The sequence below is a fragment of the Neoarius graeffei genome, chromosome 5, assembly GCF_027579695.1.
Source record: "Neoarius graeffei isolate fNeoGra1 chromosome 5, fNeoGra1.pri, whole genome shotgun sequence".
NCBI classification, from domain to species: Eukaryota; Metazoa; Chordata; class Actinopteri; order Siluriformes; family Ariidae; genus Neoarius; species Neoarius graeffei.
The window spans coordinates 32301190-32322175 of NC_083573.1; the positions used below are offsets into that span (position 1 = coordinate 32301190).

The 20986-nt window shown below is 43.3% G+C and overlaps 1 protein-coding gene across 1 annotated transcript in view; it reads right to left on the reverse strand.

The window, feature by feature from the left end:
• Positions 1–20986, reverse strand: part of vars1 (valyl-tRNA synthetase 1) — a 113498-nt gene that overhangs the window by 22774 nt on the left and 69738 nt on the right. The window contains exons 16-22 of the mRNA XM_060921557.1: positions 20880–20983; positions 2805–2963; positions 1247–1337; positions 785–890; positions 466–536; positions 243–368; positions 60–164 (exon numbers count right to left, since the gene is read on the reverse strand). Of these exons, the coding sequence (XP_060777540.1) occupies positions 60–164; positions 243–368; positions 466–536; positions 785–890; positions 1247–1337; positions 2805–2963; positions 20880–20983 (762 nt within the window). The remainder of the gene's footprint in view (positions 1–59; positions 165–242; positions 369–465; positions 537–784; positions 891–1246; positions 1338–2804; positions 2964–20879; positions 20984–20986) is intronic.

Sequence of the window (20986 nt, forward strand, 5' to 3'; positions counted from 1 at the left end):
TTGACTATAAAGGAGCTGAGAAATAATCAGCCAGGGCTTTTTTTGTTTTTCCCTTGTACCTCGAGTGAGATTCCAGTGATGACATCCAGAGGGTCGATTACGTTCCCCAGAGACTTGCTCATCTTCCTGCCATGGGCATCCCTCACCACAGCATGCAGATACACCTTAACAGAACATCAAGGTTTTATGACTGTATGACAGTTTTTAGCACCATTTGGTATCTCTCTCTCACACACACACACCTCTTTAAAAGGAAGTTTGCCTGTGAGTTTGAGCCCCATCATGACCATACGAGCCACCCAGAAGAACAGGATGTCATGGCCCGTCTCCAGCAGAGAGCCTGGATAGAATACACTCAGGTCCTCGTTCTGTGACACACACACATATATACATATATTACAAAAATGGCTTCTCTCATTAGTTTAAGAGCAGAAATGGTCTGATAATTAGCTGATGTGAGCTTACTTCATTTGGCCATCCAAAGATGGAAAAGGGAAAGATTCCAGAAGAAAACCAAGTATCCAAAACATCCTCATCTAACACACACACACACACACACACACACACACACACACACACACACACACACACACACACCATTAAAGATTAAGACAAGATTAAGGCAAGAGAAATGCACACACACACATGATTTATCATAAAAAGATTGATCACTCCTGGTGTCAACACTACACAAGAATCTTAATGGTATAGAGAATGAGGAATAAAAGTGGGAACAGTAATAAATATGAGCGTGTGTATCGTGCATGCACGAGGAAGGCGCTACCTTGACGAAGGGAGATTTTGTCTGCAGTGACATTGAAGCGCTTCGCTGCTTTCTCTCGGGCTTCTTCCTCTGACCGGCCGCTGACCCAGTAATGACCATCGACGTCCTTCAACACACACAAATTAATACTGTGTAGAATTATTATGCTCCCTACTTATTTACAGCACGTTTGGAAATTATTAAATGATTAATCTCTACTAGTTTTAAAACACAGGTTTACTGCAGCTAAAGCACTTCTTTTGCTTTCTTTGGATTACTTATAGCTTATGACCTGCCCGTGAGTACTGCCGACAGAGTTGTGTGTGTACTTGTACCTGTCTATTCCTATAAACGTAAATTGGAACAAATAAAAAGCCCAGTGAGCTTAAAGAGTACTGTGAATGATCAGAACTGGGCCAGCAGAGTGTTTTAGGAGAATTCTCATGCTGTGTGATGTTCGAGTAGCAAGAAGCATGTGCTCACCTCTCCTGCTTTCACTGAGGGATCATTCACTGTGATGAAATATGCCGGGATCCTGTGACCCCACCACAACTGACGAGAGATACACCAATCCCTAAAGATGCATAAAAAAAATACATAAATAACAACCTTCTTGTATACAGCAGGTTTCGGAGACATTTGAAGTGCCTGGCTTGTAATAAATGTTACACAGTGAGACGCTTACGGCAAAAGCCTCATAATGAGCAGATTTGTATTGTAAGTGTAGCACACACTCATCAGGCTATTTATAGCTCAGGGAACAGTACGGTGGTGGAGTGATTAGCACGGTCGCCTCACAGGAAGCAGGTTCCGGGTTTGAACCTCACAGCCGACTGAGGCCTTTCTGTGTAGAGTTTGCTGACCTGCGTGGGTTTCCTCGGGGTGCTCTGGTCAGTTCAAAGACATGCAGATTAAATCAACTGGCTACTCTAAACTGCCCATAGGTGTGAATGGCTGTCTGTCTGTGTGTGTGTGTGTGTGTGTGTGTGTGTGTGTGTGTGTGTGTGTGTGTGTGAGCCCTGTGATAGCCTGGTGATCTGTCCAGGGTGTACCCCGCCTCTCACACAACGTCAGACTGGCTCCAGCTTCCCCACAACCCTGATGGATAAATGTTATGGATGGATGGATGGATGGATAAACAGGATGGATAGATAGATGAATGGATAAACAGGATGGATAAAAGGGGCTGGACGGACAGATGGATGAGATAAACAGGATGGACAGATAAATGGGATGGATGGATGGATGATGGATGGACTGGACAGACGGATAAACTGGCTGGACGGACAGATAAAGGGTGGACGGACAAATGGGCTGGATAGATAGATAGATAGATAGATAGATAGATAGATAGATAGATAGATAGATAGATAGATAGATAGATAGATAGATAGATAGATAGATAGGACGGACAGACTGACGGGCTGGATAGATAGATAGAGAAATAGATAGGCGGGATGAATAGATAGATAAACGGGCTGGATAGATAAACGGGCTGGATGGATAGACAGACAGACGGGCTGGATGGATAGATAAATGGGCTGGATGGATAGATAAACGGGCTGGATAGATGGATAGATAAACAGGCTGGACAGACAGACAGACGGGCTGGATGGATAGACAGACAGACAGACGGGCTGGATGGATAAATAAACGGGCTGGATGGATGGATGGATGGATGGATGGATGGATGGATGGATGGATAAACGGGCTGGATAGATAAACGGGCGGATGGATGGATAGATAAACAGGCTGGATGGATGGATGGATTGATGGATGGATGGATAAACGGGCTGGATGGATGGATGGATTGATGGATAAACGGGCTGGATGGATGGATGGATAGATAAACGGGCTGGATGGATAGATAAACGGGCTGGATGGATGGATTGATGGATGGATGGATAAACGGGCTGGATGGATGGATGGATAGATAAATGGGCTGGATGGATGGATGGATAGATAAATGGGCTGGATGGATGGATAAACGGGCTGGATGGATGGCTGTAGCACTGCCTGGCTGTCACAGAGGAGAGCTCACCTGATATTATCCATCCAGTTAAACCAGGTTTTGAGGTGGTGCTCTGGGATGATCTTCAGCTCCCCGGTCCTGACTGCGTCGGCTGCCTGCTGCCCCATCCCTGCGCAGTCAACATACCACTGCGGCTTCAGCAGAGGCTCCACGATGTCCTTAGAGCGGCTGCGAGCGCGAACACACAAACGTTAGAGCGGTGACTTTCATCCCATATGTTGTGATACTGCAAGTGTGGCTATTCATCATTTTTCAAATGTTTTCTATTTCCATTTATGTTGCGTTTTCCTAAACCGTGGCGATTCAGTGGTTAAGGTTGTGCACACAGATGAAGTTCTATTCAGAGTTCAAATCCCAGCATCATGTCATGGCTGACCCTGTGCCCTCATCCCAGCTTCCTAACAAGCATGGACATGCGAAGAAAAGGCTTCCGCTGTACTGGGCTTGGATGCGTGAGACTTTCTGTCCCGCCTTAACGATTTAAGCTTTAAAACTATTGATAGTTAAATAATACTCACATACACACACAAACTGCGCTGTCTGGAGCTCGTTAAAACATTTAATAATATCAAACCACCTCAATAAAAGTTTACTGAGAAATACTTTTTACTCAGCGCTGCTGCAGGATAGAATTCGAACCTGAACGTATTATACCCCTCCGCCTCATGTCTTATATTAATAAGTGAGGACGTTTTGTATTCACTTATTAATATAAGACATGAGGCGGAGGGGTATAATACGTTCAGGTTCGAATCCACACGACAATGGCAACGAGATTTTTTTTTTTTAGCGGGTAAAAAAAATATCGCGTCCACATGGGCAACGGATCAGTAAAATATCAGGTCCATATGGCAACGCAACGCTTGCTGAAAACGATGCAATACACATGCCACACCTCTACATGCGCTGTAAGACGGTCCCATCGGAGACACCAGAACAATAGAAGAAGTAGGACGCATGCGCATAAACCCCTTCTTCTACCCGGTGTGATGACTTGTTCTAGTCATGTGGTTGTGACGTCATCGTAAACAAATCCGTTCTACTCATCCAAACGACTTCGCAATGGCGCCGTTGCCAGATTTTTCCACTCTGGAAACCGTTCTCAAAAAATATCGTTTTGGGTGCCCCAAAACGCCGGTGCCGTGTGGACACCAGGCCGAAACGATAAACAATTTCATCGGATTCACCTGAATCCGTTGCCGTGTGGACAGGGCCTTAAATGTCTTGGAACGATTGAAGGAGTGAAAGGGACCGACGTCAAGCCGAGACAAACTGTACCGAGTGGCACATCACATGACCTTGACAAGCTTCATTTTAGAAATTTAAATGCAGGAACACTTTCCACCACTCAGCGGAACCGATTCAACCCTCGGATTAGTCCGTGTGTCCAACCGCCTTGACTTTATGTGGACTGTTTTACATGCAAACAAACAAGAAAGACGAAGCACGTCTGTACAAGGACGTGGACCCTCAAGATGGCGTGTGTACAAATCAAAGCCCATCCCTAGCTAGAATCTAGACTCTGCATGACTTTAATAACGCGGCGCTTTAAATACTGAGGATCCGGAAAGCCAGAAACTGGTGGGAATGTGTTCAGCAGATTTTCACTTGAAAACAACTGTGATGTTATTCTGCGCAGAAGTCAGCAGGGATGTGATTGGCCGAGGACAAAAAAGCAGGAAAATATATAGACCCATAATGCGACACGGCAGCAGTGTGGTGTGGTGTGGTATGGCGCGGCAACGACGCGGCGCGGCAACAGTGCAGCCACTACACACAGTAACCTCATTTTGACACTTTTAATGAAAAGTGCAACACGCAAACATTTAGTGCCAATTTTCATCATTGGAAAACAATTATTTTGAGGGCAAACAACCTCAAACATCAAACAATAGGTGCAGATATTAGAACAGGTGATGAGCACACACTCAGTGTCATCATTTTTTTCAAAATATGCACAATAACAATGGCAGTAAAGTAGTTTTAGAATTTGAAAATCGCCTTTGCATGTAACGATGAATACTAATATTTGTAGTATATTACAAAAAAAAAAAAATCACTAAAAAATGTTTATCCGTAATTTTATTATAGAGGATTTTCTGCGATAGCCCACGAGCAAAACATCGCGCCGCGATCACGTGACTGATGACGTAGTAAATTGACAAGCTAGACAGCTCACTTCCAGTGTTGCCAGATTGGGCGGTTTCAAGTGCATTTTGGCGGGTTTTGAACACATTTTGGACTGGAACACGTCAGCAGTATCTGGCAACACTGCTCACTTCCTGTACATACTGTGACTGTGAGTGACAATTCGCGGATCTACGGATTATTTCCACTGTATACGATGGTAAAAAAAGTGTGTCGCGTACAGCTGTTCTAAAACCAACAAAGACGGAGTATCTCTGCATCAGTTCCCTGATCCTGATCAGAATAATGGATACGATCTCGCTGAGTGGAACCGGCAAGTAAAGCGGACGAGGGCAGACTGGTGCTAGTTGAAGGCTAGTGCACATATTTATGCTGGTGAGTGTAAAGGGAAAAGTGGTTTTTATAGTCCATGGGATAATCTTGAGGCGCGCTTTGAACGAGCTTCCCGAACCTTTAGGACAATTAAAGGGTTCTTTAACTAAACAAGAACTAGACGATCCCTGGACGAGTTCCTGCTTTGCACTTCTACGATACAGCCGTGACGGTCCCCATTCAGGCCCGTATTTTTCTTCTCCCCAAGCTCCGAACGCACACAAAGCAGACTTTGACAGCTGCAGTCATTTCCGTGTTGTTGGAAAGGCCGCTTGAACGCCATCGGTTCGCCCCAAATATACTGCCGATCACGACGCACATTTCGGCCCAGACCTCTGATTCAGTAGAAAAAAAAAATGTTGTGCATCGACTCACCTCGACTGGAACACGATTCACTTTCGTCTTCAGACGCAATTTCGTCTGAATAATCGCTGTCTGATTCACTCATTTCGCTTGTGTTTATACTGGATGCTGCCATCCTGGTCAATTTACTACGTCATCGGTCACGTGACTCCCGACTGGGATTTCCAGGAAATGCTTCCCAGAACCTCGGTTTTGTCGCTCAAATACACCCCTTTGATGGGGAAATTTTTTATTTTTAATTTGCATACATTGAATATATACCCTTATACTACATTTTCATCAATAGTGGGTTCTAAAATTCTAGAACTACTGTAAGTGTAGTACAAAGTCAAGAAGTGTAACAAAGTACAAAGTCAGGAAGTGTAACATGGACATACAAGTGAAAAAACACTAAGCAATATAATAACAGTGTAAAGCTCAGTTTAATTACCACTAAACATTTTACTTAAAGTTAAACATCATACATGTTAAAGGACACGGGACATGAAACATAAATGCACGCTATAACAGTTTCTTTCCATTAAAAATATGAAATAATTGCATTAACAAATACAAAATTATCTATTAAATTCAGCAAAATCGTTATATTCGTGATGATTATATGGCATTTCTGCTCGAGCTCCGATATGCATATTTTACAACCGGAAGAGCCGCTGTCACGTGATCATACGTCACAAAAACTTTCGGGTACAGCACAAGCGGGTAGATGAATATGGAGAAGTGTGAATCGTGATGATGACGAATGCGACAAAATAGTTTTTGTGTCTTGGATGACAAGAAAATTGTTTCGTTTTTAGAGTGTTTAACATGCATTGAACATCATGGTGTATTGCGACCTCCCAGTCAGTCAGACACGCTGTCACTCCTGTTAGCAATGTAGCTAGGCTCAGTATGGCCAATGGTATTTTTTGGGGCTGTAGTTAGATGCGACCAAACTCTTCCACGTTTTTCCTGTTTACATAGGTTTATATGACCAGTGATATGAAACAAAGTTCAGTTACACAAATTGAAACGTGGCGATTTTCTATGCTATGGAAAGTCCGCACTATAATAACAGGTGTACTAACACCTTCTGCGCGCTTCGACAGCGCATTGATACCTTCACTCGGAGTTGTACCATTATTTTTTTTAGACAGGGCAGACGGACCAGGGCATTCGCCCGCCTGGCCGTGCCCGACGAGGGGCGCTCTCGGCTGGCTTGGGAGGCAGACGGCAGCCCCTCCTGGAAGCGTGGTTTTACCATGGGCCTCATGCGGTAAAGATTAGTATTATAATTTTGGGTGTATCAATTACTGATTATCATAATTCTGACTCGTTTCGCCATTTTGAATGTTTTCATCTCGGACTCTGGAAGCATTGTATCTCAATCAATCTCGAAAAATATCAGCAAAAAAAAAAAACTAGCTTGCAACAGACTTTAGCTAGATCTATGATGAACTTCCAACGTATTATACACGGAGTGCAGAATTATTAGGCAAGTTGTATTTTTGAGGATTAGTTTTATTATTGAACAACAACTATGTTCTCAATCAAACAAAAAGACTCAAATATCAAAGCTGAATATGTATGGAAGTTAGAGTGGGGTGTTTTTAGTTTTGGCCATTTTAGGAGAATATGTATGTGTTCAGGTAACTTTCACTGTGCAGAATTATTAGGCAACTTAATAAAAACCAAATGTGTAGCCATTTCACTTATTTATTTTCACCAGGTACACTGATATGACAACTCCAGATTTGCAAATAAACATATGACATTCAAACACAAAACAAAAACAAATCAGTGACCAATATAGCCACCCTTCTTCATGAGGACACTCAAAAGCCTTCCATCCATAGATTCCGTCAATTTCTTTATCTGTTCACGACCAACATTGTGTGCAGCAGCAACCACGGCCTCCCAGACGCTGTTCAGAGAGGTGTACTGTTTTCCCTCTTTGTAGACCTCACGTTTTATAATGGACCACAGGTTCTCTATGGGGTTTAGGTCAGGTGAACAAGGGGGCTATGTCATTATTTTTTCACCTTTCAGACCTTTACTGGCTAGCCACGCAGTGGAGTATTTGGACGCATGAGATGGAGCGTTATCCTGCATGAAAATCATGTTCTTCTTGAAAGATGCTGACTTTTTCCTATACCACTGCTTGAAGAAGGTTTCTTCCAGGAACTGGCAGTAGGTCTGGGAGTTGAGTTTGAGTCCATCCTCAACTCGAAAAGGTCCAACAAGCTCGTCTTTGATGATACCAGCCCATAGCAGTACTCCACCTCCACCTTGCTGGCGTCCGAGTCGGAGTGGAGCTCTGTGCCCATTACTGATCCAGCCACAGGCCCATTCATCTGGCCCATCAAGAGTCACTCTCATCTCATCAGACCACAGCACCTTAGAAAAATCAGTCTTAAGATATTTCTTGGCCCAGTCTTGACGTTTTATCTTGTGTGCCTTACTCAGTGGTGGTCGTTTTTCAGCCTTCCTTACCTTGGCCATGTCCCTCAGTATTGCACACCTTGTACTCTTTGACACTCCAGGAATGTTGCAACTCTGGAATATGGCAGAACTGGATGCTAATGGCTGCTTGTTAGCTTCACGCTTGATTTTCCGCAGATCATGTGCAGTTATTTTGCGCCTTTTTTTTCCCACATGCTTCTTTCGACCCTGTTGACTATTTGCAATGAAACGCTTGATTGTTCGGTGATCACGTTTCAACATCTTCACAATTTCAAGAGTGCTGCATCCGTCTGCAAGACATCTCACAATTTTATACTTTTCAAAGTCTGTCAGATCTCTCTTCTGACCCATTTTGCCAGAGGAAAAGAGGTTGCCTAATAATTATGCACACCTGATATAGGGTGTTGATGTCATTAGACCACACCCCCTCTCATTACACAGATGCACAGCACCTGATATACTTAATTGGTAGTAGGCTTTCAAGCCTAAACAGCTTGGAGTGGGACAACATGCATTAAAAGGATGTTGTGGTCAAAATACTCACTTGCCTAATAATTCTGCACTCAGTGTACAAAAATAATACTTCTTTCAACAGATCATTAGCCTTTGAGCAGAATTGTTTTTAACTTACCAGGAAGTGTTATCGAGCCGACCGCTTTCAGTTTCATGAGGGCTGAATGAACTCTCTCTCTCAGAATCATCTGACCCGTCAGAGTAAAGACAAGATCCATGTTCATGTGAATTTCCAGCTATCGGTTCGAATTGATAGGGTCGAACTTCACATCTCTGTGAAACATCGGGAATGTCACTGTCGATGGTGTCCATTTCGGGAACCTGTTTACATTAGATTCCCAAGCGCTGGCTCCTTGGAAAGTTTTTGTGACGTCACGGGTCACGTGACCGCTTAGCTAATTAACGAATCATTGTTTTACGCTGATGTATAAAAAACTTGAATAATGTGATGATTTTCACATTTTTGACGCCCTGCAGTGATTTAGATGGCATTTCTTATGTCCTTTATACATAATTATACCCAGAAAAAAATCCATGTCCCATGTCCTTTAAAGTGACATGGTTCTGAATGCAGCACACAACTGGAACATTCAATTGGTTTATTTTTCATCATTTCTGCACTATATTGTTTCAGCGTCTCTTGGTATTAACCGTGTGTCGATGATCGGTTCCGTGATATATCGCGATATTCAACACGATATTTCCATTAATATCTGCACAATCTGTTTTTATTCCTTTTGATTTAAAAATCCACATTCACAAAAGGTATAGATAATTTTATTAGGTATAGATATTAGTTCATATGTTTTAACGTCTATTTTTCTGTAAAGCTGCTTTGTGAATACGTCTGTTAAAGCGCTATACAATAAATTGACTTGACAAACAAATCAATTTATTAAGACCAGTGTATTGTTGTAGATACACATACAACCTCATAGATGCATTAAATGCAAGCTTGTGTGTAAGACAACGTTCAGACTGCACCCTGAAACGACCCATATCCGATTTTTTTGCCCATATGCGACCTGTATCCGATTTGTTATTGACAATCTGAACGACACAGATCCGATTTTTTTCACATACAACCCAGGCCGCTTGGATATGTGGTCCTAATTCCGATGCATATCCGTTATTTTCACATGCGGCTGCAGTCTGACCGGACAGGTCGCATTCATGCGACCTACACGTCATCAACAAGAGACAAACGTCACTATTCTGCGTTGGCTAATCCCGCCTCTTTGGTGGAAAACAACATTTGTACAGTTTTCAGAATTTAAATAGACTTTTATAGAATTGATCAAGCTAATGGTGGATTTGGTAGGGACCTGGATGTTGATCTGTTAGCCTGATTAAATAAAACAGTTTCTATAACTGATTTATAACTTAAACCATCTTGTATTACAAGATTATTCTGGAAATTTCCAGTAATTTGACACTTTCGGTCTCATTATGCCGCTTTTCCACTACCAACGCGGCTGAGTCGGGCTGAGCCGTGCGGTGCTGAGTCGAGCTGAGCGGGGCTGTTGGAGTTGCATTTCGACTACAACCGCGCTGAACCGTGCTGGCTGGAAGTGGGTGGACACATTGGGTGGAGTTAGCAAAAGTGGGTGGACGTCACGTGATGTCGTTAGGCGGCGCAAACAGTGACATCAGTGACCTTTTAAGCGGTAGTCTCACGACCCGGAGAGTAAACAATAAACATGGAGGACATGGAGTCGTTAGTGTTGCTGGTCTTGGTGCTGTGGCTTGTTGTCACCGACAACGCCAACAGATACTGGCAAGAGCGTATAGATGAGGCGAGGCGCATAAGGCTTCAGAAATTCTCGTAATTCATAATTCTTCTTCTTCCGGGTTTACGGTGTTTACAGATCTCAGCATGCTCGCGGGGCGTGTGTGGGCATGTGAGGACACTCCTCCTCACCAATCAGTGCACAGGGGAGTGTCTCCTCACGCCCTTAGCCCCACTCGGCTCGGTTTGGCTCGCATCAGCCCCACTCCAAAACCGTGTGAGTTTTGGGTGCTAAGCAGGGCTGAAGCGAGCTGAGCTGTGCTGCTCTGAGGTAGTCGAAACGCGAGCCGTGTCGGGCTGAAGCGAGCTGAAGTGAGCTGAAAAAGGGCCGTGGAAAAGGGCCATTAGTCTGCTGCCCACATTAATCAGATTATTGTGTGAGTTCCGCCGCCGCCACAAAAACCACATCGCCAGGTCTCGCCTCATCTCCATGCTTTACTTGCAAACTTGAAGAGTGCGCTTTTTTTTTTTTACGTATTACGTAGATGTGCTTATTACGTGTCAATTTGCGCATGCGGGACACTTTTGGGTCGTTTTCCGTTCATATTGGAGATCGCATACAAGTCTCATATAATTGGTAATGTGAACGGCCTAACAAAAAAATCGGATTTCACAACAAATCGGATATGGGTCGTTTCAGGTTGCAGTCTGAACTAGGGCTGCACGATTATGGAAAAAATGATAATCACGATTATCTTGATCAAAATTGTAATCGCGATTATTAATCACGATTATTCTTGATGTTAGGGAAATCACTTAAATTTTATTTCACTATATTCAAACTAGGGGTGTGCGATCTGACTATATAAAATCGTTAAGAATAAGAACGAGTAGAAGATCGCAGACGATCTGCCAAAGTGGAGAAATCGTATAGATCGCCTTGGCCAATGAGCGCAATAACTTCTTTTTTTCCCTTTGGGTACAATAACTTGACATTCTATGCTGGTTCCCGCCGATGCGGCAGACGTAAGACGTCCTTAACCTGTAGAGGGACTGAAAATCCGCGATCGCGGAAAACGGGCGGAAATTGCGGAATTATGCATCTGAAACGGAACTTGTTGTCAGAAATGGAATCTACACATTCTAAGCTTGGGGAGGCTGGAGCCGCCGATGGGAAAACGAAACTGAAGCCGAGCACCGTGGCTCTTCGTCGGGCTGGAGCCCGGGATAGAAACAAAACCTAAGCGGAGCCCCGCGGCGCGCCTCCGCTTGGGTTTCGTTTCTATCCTGAGGTGGCGCGCTGTGCCCGCACTGGTTCTTTGGGCAGAGTGCAGAGGTCTCTGGCTGTCAAGTTTGGGGAAGCTTCTTTAAATATAAACTACATTTCGAGCACAAGAGGCTGGTGCTAGCAACATTCAAACAGCCACAATAAAGCTATGCAGAAGCCTCCCCACCACCAGTCTGGACCATTTTCAAAAAGCTATTTGGTGTTTTGATCCTTAAATCATTTCAAAATAACCGAAGACTGTGTGTTATTCAAAATTTCATATTTTACTTTCTTTTTTATATTCTAAGAATGCACTTTATCAGAGTGATGTTTACTTTATCAGAGTGATGTTTACTTAGTGTTGTTGTCTTCACAACCAATAGTGCACTTTATCAGTGTTATCAGTGTGTTTACAATGTTTGCACATGCAAAATTGCTACTATTAATTAAAATCTGTTCAGAAAGGTTTGTAGCCCCAAAATGCCTGTTTTTGGTTGTTGGTTTTTTTTCAATGGAAGATCGTGATAAAAAATAGAAATCGAGATTTTATGTTAAAAAAGACAAGGCTTGACATTAACTTTTAAACCCACTTGGCCTTGCCCTTTTTTAAAAAAAACCTAGAGGTGGATGATATAACAGAAAAAACAAACAAAAAACGATATGTAAATATTTTGCACAGGACTGTGTTCCTCTGGTAACAGAAACAAAGCTCCAGCTCTCTCTGCTCTTAAAGTGCTGATGACACGTTTTTGACATCTTTGGCGATGTTTTATAACATAAAAAGTAATTCCCGATGATCCATATATTAATTGACGAAGGCGCCTATTTTACAAGTTATGATAAAAAACGCGGCTATTTGGGCAAATTTGACGGGGCTGCAGCACCCAGGAGACGAAGGAGGAGGAGGAGCTATATGACGTCAACAAAAGAACCTTCCTCCTCACTTACCAGTTTATTGTTGATGCGACAGGTGTTCAGTTTGTCATTATTAGTATTATTATTATACATACACACACACACACACATATATATATATATATATATATATATATATATATATATATATATATATATATATATATATACACTGCTCACAAAAATTAAAGGAACACTTTTTTTATTGGGCCTGGCATGAAATCAGTTAAACCTGTCTGATAATTTTCTGGTTGGTTAAGCAGCTGAGGGCATCGTTAATCACTTTCAGCTGTATTGGTGTTCATGGAATTAACAACAGGTGCACCACAGTGGCAACAATCAGAAAACCCTCAAAACAGGACTGGTTTTACATGTGGAGGTCATTTCAAGTTTCTCCCTCTTGATCTTTTTTGGCTGATTTTTCACTCGTGCTGGTTTTGGCTTGAGTAATTATCTCTACTGGCAGTATGAGGCGATTCCTTAACCCTACAGAAGTTGCACAGGTTGTCCAACTTCTCCAGGATGGCACATCCACACGTGCTGCAGCAAGAAGGTTTAATGTGTCTCCCAGCACAATCTCCAGAACATGGAGGAGATTTCAGGAGACTGGTGGTTATTCTCGGAGAGCTGGACAGGGCCGTAGAAGGTCCTCAAGCCATCAGCAAGACCGATACCTGCTCCTTTGTGCAAGGCGGAACAGGCTGAGCACTGCTCGTGCCCTACAGAATGACCTCCAGAGGGCCACTGGTGTGAATGTCTCTACCCAAACAATCAGGAACAGACTTCATGAAGGTGGCCTGAGGGCCCGACATCCTGTAGTGGGCCCTGTGCTCACTGCCCAGCACCGTGGAGCTCGACTGGCATTTGCTGAAGAACACCAGAATTGGCAAGTCCGCCACTGGCGCCCTGTACTTTTCACAGACGAGAGCAGGTTCACCCTGGGCACCTGTGATAGACGTGAAAGAGTCTGGAGAAGACAAGGAGAATGTTATGCTGCCTGCAACGTCGTTCAACATGACAGGTTTGGTGGTGGGTCAGTGATAGTCTGGGGGGGCATATCCATGGAGGGACGCACAGACCTCTACTGCCTAGGAAATGGTTCTCTGACTGCCATAAGGTATCGAGATGAAATCCTTCAACCCATTGTCAGACCCTACGCTGGTGCAGTAGGTCCTGGTTTCCTCCTAATGCACGACAATGCACGGCCTCATGTGGCAAGAGTATGCAGGCAGTACCTGGAGGATGAAGGAATTGAAACAATTGAATGGCCTTCACGATCCCCTGACTTAAACCCAATAGAACATGTGTGGGACATTATGTTTCGGTCCATTAGGCGCCGCCAAGTTGCTCCTCAGACTGTAGAACAGCTCAGGGATGCCCTCACACAGATCTGGGAGGAAATGCCACAAGACACCATCCGTCGTCTCATTAGGAGCATGCCGCGACGTTGTCAAGCATGCATACAAGCTCGTGGGGGCCACACAAGATACTGAAAAGCATTTTGAGTTGCAGAAATTAAGTTTTTGAAAAAATGGACTAGCCTGCCACATCTTCATTTCACTCTGATTTTAGGGTGTCTACACAATTGAGCCCTCTGTAGGCTGAAAACTTTTATTTCCATTAAAAGACTTTGCATCCTTTTGTTCCTAAGACATTGCCCTGTCGATATTTGTATAGATATCCAACTTCATATTGAGATCTGATGTATCTAATGTGTTTCTTTAAAGTGCTCCTTTAATTTTTGTGAGCAGTGTATATATATATATATATATATACACACACACACACACATATATATATATATATATAAGTGCTGTCAAAAATGTCGCGTTATTAACGCGTTAACTTGACTCAATTTTAACGGTGATAATTTTTTTATCGCGAGATTAACACTCTGTGACATGATGCCACGCCCCGCACAGCCAGAGTCCTCTGCCCTCCCCCGAAGCGCCACGGTGCTCGGCTTAAGTTTTTCGTTTTCCCATCGGCGGCTCCAGCCCCACTTTGCAGTGGCTGTGACAAGACGTGTTATGCTCTGCAATTAAAAAAAAAAAAAATTGGTACAACCAGCGTTCGAACTATGCCGATATTTTCGGGGGGGGGGGGGTCCCTTATTTTCCCTTGGGGGGGGTGCTTGTGCTTGTCTCAGAGCGCGGCTCTCCATCGCGCGCTCACTTCGGATATGCAAATGCTTCCCGTTACACACGATTGCTGTGTCAATAAACATCATTTTGCCAATATTTTAGAGACCCCCCAACATTTCCCAAATCATGTTTTCAAGGGATCTCATGTCTGTTTCAGGGGATCTTGGATCCCCCATGTACCCCCGTAGTTCGAACGGTGAGCAAGCCCATTCACTTTTTTATGCTGATAAGAGAATTACAATGGTTTTTCATGTGACAAAAATGTGCGATTAAATTGCGATTAATCGTGAGTTAACTATGACAGTCGCGACATTAATTGCGATTAAATTTTTAATCGCTTGACAGCACTAATACATATATTAGTTATTATGCCTTCGCGTTGTGTTGCCGGCTTTTGCTCCAAAACCCACAAGGATGGGATAAGTTTATTCAAGTTTCCCAGAGATCCCGAGCTGCATGCGAAGTGGGTGAAGCAAGTCAGGCACACTCGTGACAAGTGGGAGCCCTCACCAACATCCGTCCTGTGCTCTGAACACTTCGATTTGGATTGTTTTGACACCCTTCCCAGCTTAAAAGAATCTCTTGGGTGTTCAGTTCAGCACAAACGTGTGTTACTACCATCAGCAGTGCCTACACAGTGTTGCCAGATTGGGATTTTTCCCGCCCAGTTGGGCGGTTTCAAGTGCATTTTGGTGGGTTTTGAACAAAACCCACCAAAATGCACTTGAAACCGCTCAACTGGGCGGGAAAAATCCCAATCTGGCAACACTGCCAGTATTCCGGAGGGGGTCTACTAGTAGCTATGCCGGATCCAAAGACAGTCTTCCTGTCAGAACATGTGTTGTGAAACGACATAAGATAAAGGTACGTAGAGCTATAGATTCTACATGATAATCATAAATGTAATCATAAAGTCGGCGTGATATCAGTCATGTATTTGCTTGTGAAAGCTTGCGGCTTTCATGTAACTGCCGCCTAGCAACGAGAGGCAAAGGGTAAAGAGGGTAGGCTATCATAGATTCTATTCGGAAGAGATCAGCACAATTCTAGACTCCCAGAAGAGGAAGAGCTAGCACTAGAGAGTTCACCGGCGTTTTCATGCGCCATTTCCATTGAGTAGAACCAGAGTAGAACAGCCAGTGAACCGCAGCGTGTTCTCCCGCTGACGTCACAACATGGCCGCGAGCCACGGACCCAGTTTTCTTGCGCTGTGCAATTAAAAGTTGGATATTTGCGTAACAACAGCTTCTTTTCACGTAATTATAACAGAAATCTAACATGTTTGCCATGTTGTATAGTTTATTTAAGAAATTGCATAGAGTCATGTTCGTGTCATCAGCCCTTTAATCTGTTCTGTTCTTTCAGGATATATTGCGCATGTCGCTCTTTTGTTGAGGTTTTTTTTTTTTAAATGCCCAAGTTGTTTGAAACCAATCTGGGTTTTCTGTGTCGAAAAAGGAAGCTGCTTCACCTGTACGAAAAATCAAGCACTTTCATGAAGGAGCTAACTCGAATGTGAGCAGAAAAAAAAATAAAACGAGATTCTTAAGCAAACTCTTTCATACTCACTTCCGACTTTGTTTTTGTAAAATACATTTTAAATCCAATTGTAAATTTCTCTGAAGTTTTCAGGCTTAGCTCCTCTCGTTGTATTCTTTAACCATTCATTTCCTCGTTGTTCTTGAAGCATTTGCTTCTGTTTGTTAACATTTTTCTTGACAGCGGGGTTTAGATTAAGCCTTGCTTGCATGAAAGATGGTGTCTGTCTATAACCCCAGCTGTAATTATCACATGATGCATGTCGTCATGCACAGGGGTCTATAAATAGTATGCGTACCATACTACATCAGCGGGGGGATATAAAATAACTTGCAAAGCAGTAAATGAAATGGAGACTAAGAAAACAGCCAAGACATAATGGCGGATACGTAGCGAGGGACGCTTTTAGAAGAAGAAGAAACCTTTATTTGTCACATGCACACTTCAAGCACAGTGAAATTCATCCTCTGCATTTAACCCAGGCCTACCTGAATCATCCAAATGTCGATCCTATTGACAACTGAAGACATCGAAGACACTGGTATGCTACGTCACACACGAGAGTAGGGTGACAGCTGCATCCATTCCAATAACAAACTGACTACTAACGCGCGTGTCTTACATCACTTGACTCGGGTCACATAAAGGTTACTCTCGCGTTATGCATAATGGGCTTTTTAGTGATGCAGTGCTTGTGATGCAGTGCTTGCAAAGCACAGCATCACTATTGTTCTTCTGCGTGTTTCTTCTTAAACTTATTCATCTTCCGTACAAATTTCGATTTCGAATAACTCAATAACCGTACGTCGCACACAGACAAGCAATATATCAAAACGTTCGGCTCGATCGGACTCGCTATGCTATTACTTTGTTCGTTATTCAAAATTTCCCATTCATTTCTATGGAATTAATTCAAACATCCGCTGCTCTGCCATGCTTTCACCTAGAGACATGATTCAAACTTTAAAACGTAGAGAAACTTCTCTGTGGATCTGCCATTCAACTTTTTTGCTAGGTTCTATACTTTTGGATCAGTCCCAGCTCAAACACCATGTGGGTACCTGGAGAAAATCAGGCTTTATAATGGGTGTTTATTGCGTTACACACCAGTGGGGCTCAGGAATTTAGAGTGTAGGCAGCCTGAAAAAAAAAAGCTCAAACTTTCTCTTTTAAACTGTGTTTTCAGCCACATTTCTCACTCTACACACACAATTTTCTCAAAAGTAGTAGCCACACTTGTTGGAAAACATAGCACTTTTTCAAACCTCCGCTGCTCTGGCATGCTTTCACCTAGAGACATGATTCAAACTTTAAAACGTAGAAAAAACTTCTCCTCTGTGGATCTGGCATTCAACTTTTTTGCTGGGTTCTATACTTTTGGATCAGTCCCAGCTCAAACACCATGTGGGTTCCTGGAGAAAATCAGCCTTTATAATTGGTGTCTATTGTGTTACACACCAGTGGAGCTCGTTAAAGGTGCAGTACGAGATTTTGGAATAACGGTTCCCGCAAGCCATATTTTGAAAAGAAACACGCCCGCCCTCGCCATGCTCCCACCCCCCGCGTCTCCACCCCTCCTCCCCCTTATAAAGCCTGAGAAAGTCAGCCTTTATAATGGGTGTCTATTGCGTTACACATCAGTGGAGCAGAGTGTAGAGAGCTTGGAAAAATAGCTCAAACTTTCTCATTTAAACTGCGTTTTCAGCCCCAATTTTCACTCCACACACAATTTTCTCAAAAGTAGTAGCCACACTTGTCCTGATTCACACAATGTGTCTACCTACACGATAGGACTTGCAGTTTTTGAATGAGAAGCCTGAAAGTGAGGAGAGGACAGGTGCGCAGCCACATAGACTGCCATTAAACACTTGGCAGAAAAGTCACTCGTTTTTAACTCGCTCTAGTGACCTCATTTTTTACACTACAGACAAACAAATTACATCAGTGTGTTCAGAAGAGCCTTGTGGCGCTCACTGTGAAAGAATTTTGTGAATATCTCCTTCCGTTTTTGTGTAAATCCCCGTTGTTTGGAGGGAGCGCACTGAGAAAATCCTGCGCTTTCTGTGTGACACTCTGCTCGCAGTGCGCGGGTTGGGGGAGGGGCTGCTCGCTCTCTCACACACACACACACACACACACACACACACACACACACACACACAGTGCGTTCATGTGCTATGGGAATTATGGTAAATAACAAACGCCGACATGGAAAGCACACATGAACGCCCCCTCTTGTGGTATTTTCCACTGGGCAACTCGTAGAAAATTTTGATACACGAGTTGCCGAGATGAGATGAACTTTAACCTTTCCAACATGGCGGCGAGCGGTACAATACACTTGAATGGTAAGCATTGTACACTACTAAAGTTTTTTTTTTTTTACTAGTACTAGTGGGTAGTTTTTGGTGTCTATGCAATGTTGTGTCATTAACAAGTGTAATATAATACGTTAGAAATCCGTTTCCTTTAAAAATGTGTTATGGTTTGTTTTTACCTATCCAGAGCAGACGCTATTGCTAACGATAGCTAACTAACTATTGCTAACTAGCAGTCCGCGTCCTTTGTCAACAACAACAAAAGCATGTGAACACAACACACTGGTAAATACCACTTCCCAACTGGAAAATATCTTCTCATAGCACATGAACGCAGCAACACACACACACAGAAGGGACGGGCTGCTCGCGGGCTTCAGTCTGATTGACGTGTCAGTATCCAATCATTTTGAGGTGGTACCTCGATAGGATTGGATGGCATTTTTCCTTTATTTTATACTGTAGACTGGATTAAAATATTTCGTTTTTGGGTCAAACCTTCTATTGTACTGCTTGCAACATGGGTGTGAGGAGCTTTCCAAGCAATATGGTAAAAAATACTCCTGAAAAAAATCTCATACCCCACCTTTAAGTTAGAGTGTAGAGAGCTTGAAAAAATAGCTCAAACTTTCTCATTTAAACTGTTTTCAGCCACAATTTTCACTCTACACACATAATTTTCTCAAAAGTAGTAGCTACACATGTCCTGATTCACACGATGTGTCTACCTACACGATAAGATTTACAGTTTTTGAATGAGAAGCCTGAAAGTACGGAGAGGACAGCCGCGCTTCCCCATAGACTCCCATTATAAACGTGGCAGCGCTTGTACTGCAAAATCAGAAAAGTCACTCGTTTTTAACTCGCTCTAGCGTCCTCATTTCTTACACTACAGACAAAAAAATTACATCAACGTGTTCAGGAGAGCCTTGTGGCACTCAATGTGAAAGAATTTTGTGAATATCTCCTTCCGTTTTCGTGTAAATCCCCATTGTTTGGAGGGTGCACTCTGAGCAAATACTGCCCTTTCTGTGTGCCTTTCTGTCTCTAACACTACGTTCAGACTGCAACCTGAAACGACCCATATCCGATTTGTTGTGAAATCCGATTTTTTTGTTAGGCCATTCACATTACCAATTATATGAGACTTGTATGCGATCTCCAATATGAATGGAAAACGACCCAAAAGTGTCCCGCATGCGCAAATTGACACGTAATAAGCACATCTACGTAATACGTAAAAAAAAAAAAGCGCACTCTTCAAGTTTGCAAGTAAAGCATGGAGATGAGGCGAGACCTGGCGATGTGGTTTTTGTGGTGGCAGCGGAACTCGCACAATAATCTGATTAATGTGGGCAACAGACTAATGAGACTGAAGGTGTCAAATTACTGGAAATTTCCAGAACAATCTTATAATCTCGTAATACAGGATGGTTTAAGTTATAAATCAGTTATAGAAACTGTTTTATTTAATCAGGCTAACAGATCAACATCCAGGTCCCAACCAAATCCACCATTAGCTTGATCAATTCTATAAAAAAGTCTATTTAAATTCTGAAAACTGTACAAATGTTGTTGTTTTCCACCAAAGAGGCGGGATTAGCCAACGCAGAATAGTGACGTTTGTCTCTTGTTGATGACGTGTAGGTCGCATGAATGCGACCTGTCCGGTCAGACTGCAGTCACATGTGAAAATAACGGATATGCATCAGAATTAGGACCACATATCCAAGCGGCCTGGGTCGCATGTGAAAAAAAAAAAAAAAATCGGATCTGTGTCGTTCAGATTGTCAATAACAAATCGGATACAGGTCGCATATGGGCAAAAAAAATCATATATGGGTCGTTTCAGGGTGCAGTCTGAACGTAGTCTAAGCGCAGCGCGCGGGTGGGGGAGGGGATGCTCGCTCTCTCTCTCACACACACACAGGAGGGAGGGGCTGCTCCCTCTCAGACTGAGACATGCCTGAAGCCTCATGGCAAGTTACACATTCACACAGTGCAGCTCAGCTCCTGCAGCTGTGACTGCTACGCGCACTGCATCACTCTCACAATTTCCCACAGGGGAATTGTCTCTAGTTTTTATTATTGGTACCGCTTAACCTAGGGTAGGTTATTATGTGCACGTGGCTCATTGGAGTTGCCTATGGATAATGTGGTCCTACCCCCCCCAAAAAAAAAACGAATTTGCATGATTCACGAGGGTCGCATTGTTATGCCTGAAAATCCGGAATTCCGGAAAAATCACATCCTCGGTCAGTACGCTCCTCTTTTCCCTTACAGGAGGACAGTTGTAGCTGTAGTGTGAAGCTGTTGAGACATCAATGCACTGACCTGCACACTGGCACCACCATAGGGTTATCCTTGATCTCCTTAAACTGGCCTATGTCGTTGAGGGCCTGGAGCACAGCTTTCCTCGCCTCGAAGCGTTTCATGCCCTA